Source organism: Eimeria necatrix, genomic scaffold (genome assembly GCF_000499385.1).
Source record: "Eimeria necatrix Houghton genomic scaffold, Enh_scaff680, whole genome shotgun sequence".
Taxonomy (NCBI): Eukaryota; Apicomplexa; class Conoidasida; order Eucoccidiorida; family Eimeriidae; genus Eimeria; species Eimeria necatrix.
Window position 1 is genome coordinate 13,740 of NW_013651731.1, and position 6,041 is coordinate 19,780.

The following is a 6,041-nucleotide window of genomic DNA, read 5'->3' on the forward strand; positions in this document are numbered from 1 at the left end:
GCCCGGGGGGGGGGGGGGGGGCCCTCAGCCGGTCGTGGATCACGAGGTCCACTCCGATGCTTCCAAGAGCTGGGAAGTTCGGAGAACTGAAGGCCTCCATGCTGCTGCAGCAGGCTTTGCTGCAGCGGGTTCCCCGCAGCACTTGGGAGCCAAAGAGCACCACCACTTCCCCCAAAGACCCGTAGGCCGCCAGCAGCAAACTCAGGCCCACGTTCCGCTTCGCGTCGCTCGATATGTGCACTGCAGCCCCAAAACGCACGAAATCTCCGCGTTTGAAAGCCCGACACGCAAAATATTAAACCCTAATCTATAAATTCATCCCAAAAATGGAAAATTATCAAAAAATGGAGAAAAAATGAAGAAAAATCATGAAAAATCAACCAAAATTCAACAAATTCACAAAATTCAACTTTTCGGAAACAGGTGTTCGCGGCATTCAATTCCTTCATTTCATTCGATTCATTCATTTAATTCATTTATTTAATTCATTCATTTAATTAATTCATTCATTTAATTTATTTAATTTATTTAATTCCTTCATTTAATTCATTATTTCAATTAATTTGAACGGAAGTTGCGCAGGTCGAAGCGAAACTTGAACAAGATGAATGCAACTCAGAATGCAAGTGCAGCGGGAAGAAGCAGAAATGCAAATTGAATTAAAATAAAATAAAATAAATGCAAATTAAATTAAAATAAAACAAAAGAAATGCAAATTAAATTAAAATAAAATAAAAGAAATGCAAATTGAACGAATTTGCAAATAAAAGGAAGAAATCAACCAACACAATCAAGACGCGCACGCAAATGGCGAAAAAAAGGCAACTCGGAGGCAGAAAACAAACAAAATAAACAAAATAAATAAATAAATAAATAAATAAATAAATAAAATAAATAAATAAATTAAATAAATAAATAAAATAAACAAAATAATTCAAAAAATTCAAAAAAACTCACTCAGAGGCAAAGTCGCCCCAGTCAGCACTACAGCTTTCCGCAAGTTCTCCAACATAAAACTCAACACCGAAGCTGTGTAGGCCATCGTGTCCGTCCCGTGCAGCACCACGAACCTGCAAACCCAAACCCTAAACCCTAAACCCTAAACCCTAAACCCTAAACCCTAAACCCTAAACCCTAAACCCTAGCACCTGAACCCCTGCGCCCTGCAGCCTCCCCCCGCGCCGAACCCCTAGGCCACCCCGAACCCCAAGCCCCAAACCCCAAACCCCAGACCCCAAACCCTAAACCCTAAACCCTAAACCCTAAACCCTAAACCCTGGGGGTTGCACCCGTCGTAGTCCTCGTAGAAGGCCTCGATCTGCAGCGCCAGGGCCACGTATTCCTCCTTGCCAATGTCGCTGCTGTCCACCAAATTGTCCCATTCCAAAATATCAAATCTTGGCAAATTATCTTTTTGAAGTTCTTCACAATTCGCAAGTCTTCTGCCCAGCCTTGCAGGCCTCAGGCAGGCATTTTTGTACCCGTAGTCCATGCAGATTGTGCCCCCCATGATGATGACCAAAACGGGGGCCCTGGGGCCCCCGGGGGCCCCCCGGGGGCCTCCCCCTCTTCCCTCCGCAGACACCGCAGCAGCGTCGCCTTCATCTCCGGCAGCGGCGTCTCTGAGTAGTCCCCGCAGCTGCCTGCTGCTGCTGCTGCTGCTGCTGCTGCTGCAGCGGGGGCGCTGAACTCGGCGAGGGCCCCACACTCCTCCGGGGGGCCCCCCGGGGGGCCCCCCCCGGAGGGCCCCAGCTGCCGAGCTGCCCGCTGGATGGCCGAGAGGGCCGTCGTGACGGGCTGGGAGTGGCCCTCGTGCGGCTGCTGCTGCTGCTGCAGCGCAGCAACAGAGCCCATGTCCATTTCTTCTGCTGCTGCACACATGTGCAGCGGAGTGGCTCCAGCCGAGACGCACACTATGCTGTCGTCCGCCCCGTGCAGCACGTGGCCCTGGGGCCCCTGGGGGCCCCCCGGGAGGGCCAGGGGGGGCTGTTTGGCTTCCTTTTGCTTCATGGCGGCTGCGGCGGCTCGGGCGATCTGGCGCGGTTTCGGGCGCTTTTTCGGGTCCAAAGGCCCCCAAAGCTTCCCCAAATGCAGTTTAAATCACTTCAAATCAATTTCAAGTTCAAAAAGAGCGAAAAAAGCCCGCGAAGGTGGAAGATCGGCGGCGCGCAGCCGGCGGCGCTGCAAACGTGAATGCGGAAACTTGAACGGGTCGGCTTTGCGCAAGCCCGCGGGCTCCTCCCCGCTGTCTTCTGTCTTCAAAACACCTTTTTCTGAACTCTCCACGAATTTTAAAGCCTTTGTCGCGCGAAAAAAAGAAGAAAAACGCAAAACTGGCGGCTGCTTCGAGCGCCGTGTCCAGCGAGGCGGGTCCTGACTGCGGCACTTGGGGTGTCTGTGCAGCTCTGCGGACCGGAAACGAAAGGCGTTTGCAGCTAATTTGGAAATTAAAATGCAAATTAATTCATTTAAAGAAAAGAAGGAAACATTCCCCGCGGGGTTTCTGCAAGCCCGCGGCAGCAGCAGCACGAGAACCGAATCGGCTTTCGAGGCTGTGCAAAACGCTGTGCAGAACCCTCGCCTGCCTTCGCTCCAGCGAAAGAACTGAACAAATTATTATTTAATTCATTTTTATTTCTTATTTTTTCTTCAATTTGAAGGGGCTTTCCCCGCAATTGCGCATTTAGGGGCCAGCAGCGCCGCTTTCCCATGGCCCACCACCCACAGCACACTGAGACAGCTTCGCCCGCTTGCGCTGCTGCTGCAGCAAAAGCCCCCGGGGCCAGCAGCAGCAGCAGCAAACTATTTGCTGCAGCTTTTCTTAAGAACTTCTGCAGCTTTTTCTCTTCAGGGGCTTCTTTTGGAGCTGCTGCAGCTCGGCTTACCCGCGGGGGCCGCGGGAAACTGTTAAAGAAAATAAAAGACATTTGGGACTTTTTAAAATTAAAAACGAAAGCACATTCTCAGTGCTGCTGGCCACGAGCAAGGCCCAGCCTCGCCCGTGCGCCTGAGCCCTCCTGCTGCTGCTGCTGCTGCTGCTGCTGCTGCAGCAAAGGCAGTAGCAGCTGCTGCTGCTGCTGGAAGGGCTGCTGATGCTGCTGCAGCAGAGGCTGCGCTTTCTTGTGCTGCTGCGCTGCTACTGTTGTTACTACAACGCCTCTGTACTTTGCTGCTGCTGCTGCTGCTGCTGCGCTGCTGCTGCTGCGTCTCTATTCGCTGCGGCTGCTGCTGCACCTGCGCCTGCTGCTGCCTCGGCAGTTGCCGGATATACTGCTTGCTACGCTGCTACTGCTGCGCGTTCTGCTGCTGCTGCTGCTGCTGCTGCTGCTGCTGCTAGCTGCTCAGGGCCATCAAAGAGCCCCCAAGTCCCTATTTACTTGGAGTACTCCTGGCTAGCCACAGCTAGCCAAAATTAGCCCCAACTGCTGCACACAATGCCCCCACAGCTAGCCATGGCTAGCCCCAGCTAGCCCCAGCTAGCCCCAGCAAGCCCCAGCAAGCCAGGGCCAGCGGTAGCCCCAGCTAGCCACAGCTAGCTACAGCTAGCTACAGCTAGCTACAGGGAAGCCCACAACTGCCCCCCCACTCTGTGGGGCAGCAAAAGTTTGTAAGATTTCATCTTGCATTTTTCAGTTTTGTTTTGGAGGCTTTTTGGAGCCGAAAAGTCCTTTAAAAGTCCTTTAAATTTCACTTTGCATTATTTCATTTTGTCCTGGAAAACATGGGGAAAAGTCCCGCATTTGAAGAGCCCAAATGCCCTCTTAAATGGACTAAAATGATTTTAAAAAAAGTGATGTATGTACACTCGAGTGCGCAGCTCGACGGGGGTTCGTGGGGTGTACGTACACCGCACGCAGGCGCTGTATGTACGCCGCTTGAGCTGCGCATTCAGCTTGCATGCAGCCCATGGAAGGAAATGCATGCAAATAAATGCAAATATATCAATAAATAAATATAAATATTCTTTTATTTATGCTTTTTGTTTGTGTCTGCACAAGATTGCATTTATTTGCACTTCAGGGAATGAGAGGCAGAGCCACTGAGCTGTCTGTACACCCCAGCGTGGCTCACCTTGAAACACTGAGCTGTCTGTACACCCCAGCCTTTTGTGGAGTTTCCGCGCATGCACCAATTAAAAGTTTATTTATTTAAATTTGCGCACAAATAGCTGCATTTAATAGCTGCATTTTCACTCTTTTTGCATGCATTTAAAGGCAAAAACCAGTCCTAATGTCCTAATTAAAGTTCTGAACCGACAAGACTTCAGCTGCATGCAATCAAGTGCAAAAGAAGCCCCGAAGGCGCTGCCTGCTGCCTCTGCGGTGTACGTACACCTCCCGCGCAGCGCTGCAGCGCTCTTGGGGTGTATGCGCAGCTTCCGGTGTACGCGCAGCAGCGTGGGCAGCAGCAGCGGGGTGTATGTACACTGCATGCATTTGGGAAAGTGGAAACTGAAGTTAAATAAAGCCGCAGAGCCGCTGCGGTGTACAGACAGCCAGCTGGGGTGTACATACACTCCAACTAGCACCAACAAGCAGCAGAAACACGAGAAAACAAAAGACCCCAAACAGGTTCTTAACTTCAGGCCCCTTGGCCAGTGCAAGGGGCCCCTGGGGCCCCTCTGGGGCGGCTGTGGGGGCCCCCCGGGGGCCCCCCGGGGGCCCCTTGGGGCCCCTACATCTGGGGGCCCCTGGGGGGGCCCCCAGTGCATGCGCATGCACTAGGGGGCTGCAGCCTCCGCCACAATTTCTGCTTCGTTCCACCCGCAGCGCCGCAGGCGCAAAGGGGTGCTGCTGCAGCCCGGCAAGTGGACCCCTCTTAGGTACCCGCGGCCTCTGGGGGCCCCCGGGGGGCCCCCCAGGGGGGCCCCCAGGGGGGCCCCCTGGGGGCCCCCCAGGGGGGCCCCCCGGCCCACACACAGGCTAGAGTCCTCAAAGGCATCCAAATCTATCAAATGCAAATGCCGGCCATTGTGGGCGCGGCACACAAATGGGGCTGTTATGCGGCGGGGCTTCAAAGAGGGTCTTAGGGGGGGCCCCCCCGCAGGGGGGGGCCCCCAGGGGGCCCCCCAAGGCGCTGCAGAGGGGGCCCCCACGGTGGGGCCCCCACTGGGGGCCCCCCAAGAGTTCTCCCCGTAGGTCCCGGCGCTGCTGCTGCTCTCGGCGAAGCGCACGCGCTGGGGGGCCTTCACGGGGGCCCCCATGGGGGCCCCCGTGGGGGCCCCCTTGAGGGCCCCTGTGGGGGCCCCCGTGGGGGCCCCTAAAGTGCTAGTGGGTGGGGGCCCCCAACCCTCACTGGAGTCCACAAGGTAAGGGGGCACTGGTGCAGGAGGCCGCCCATTTGGCATTTCTGTCGGGGGCCCCGAGGGGCCCCCAGGGGGCCCCCAGGAGGCCCCAGGGGTCCCCCAGGGGGCCCCAGCGGGCCCCCTAGAGGCCCCAGGGGGCCCCCAGGGGGCCCCTGGGGGGCCCCCTGGGGCCCCCGAGGGGTATGGCTGGTCAGCCGAAGGGACTGTGTAGAAGAGAGCGGTGGGGCTGCAAAGGAAAGAGGAGAACCCGTAAACCCTAAACCCTAAACCCTAAACCCTAAACCCTAAAAGGTAAACCCTAAACCCTAAGCCCTGGACTCACTCTCTATACTTCTTTTGGGGGGCCCCCAAACCCGCTGTACCCTCTTCGGGGGGCCCCCCCCTCTCCTGGAAGTCGTGGGTCTCGCGGTAGGTGTTGGAGAGTTTTCGCACGGGGATCCGATCCCAGCAGCAGCAGCAGCAGCTGCTGCTGCTGCTGCTGCTGCTGCAGCAGCAGCTGTAGGGGGGAGGCAGCAGCAGCGTCTTTCTGTCGAAGCAAAATGCATCAAAAGCAGCAACGGGGGCCCCTCGCTGCGGAGGGTCTCCTGCTGCAGCAGCAGCAAAGTTGGGGTACATCAGCTTTAACATATCTAAATCGCCAGGCACTATACCCATTTTGCTGCTGCTGCTGCTGCTGCTGCTGCTGCTGCTGCTGCTGCTGCTGCTGCTGCTGCTGCTGCTGCTGCTGCTGCTGCTG

The 6,041-nt window shown here is 55.5% G+C and overlaps 2 protein-coding genes across 2 annotated transcripts in view; both read right to left on the minus strand.

Moving 5' to 3' along the window:
- ENH_00070290 (asparaginase, putative) overlaps nt 1-2,010 on the minus strand; it is a gene marked incomplete at both ends in the record, with an annotated part of 3,173 nt that extends 1,163 nt beyond the window's left edge. The window contains 3 exons of the mRNA XM_013577511.1: nt 958-1,070; nt 1,276-1,422; nt 1,519-2,010. Coding sequence (XP_013432965.1) covers nt 958-1,070; nt 1,276-1,422; nt 1,519-2,010 — 752 coding nt within the window. The remainder of the gene's footprint in view (nt 1-957; nt 1,071-1,275; nt 1,423-1,518) is intronic.
- Nucleotides 2,011-4,720: 2,710 nt separating this feature from the next.
- Nucleotides 4,721-5,959, minus strand: ENH_00070300 (hypothetical protein, conserved; the record flags this gene model as incomplete). The annotated part of the gene is made up of 2 exons (XM_013577512.1): nt 4,721-5,531; nt 5,628-5,959. 2 exons carry the CDS (start codon nt 5,957-5,959, stop codon nt 4,721-4,723), a joined length of 1,143 nt encoding a protein of 380 aa, XP_013432966.1.
- Nucleotides 5,960-6,041: the final 82 nt, after the last annotated feature.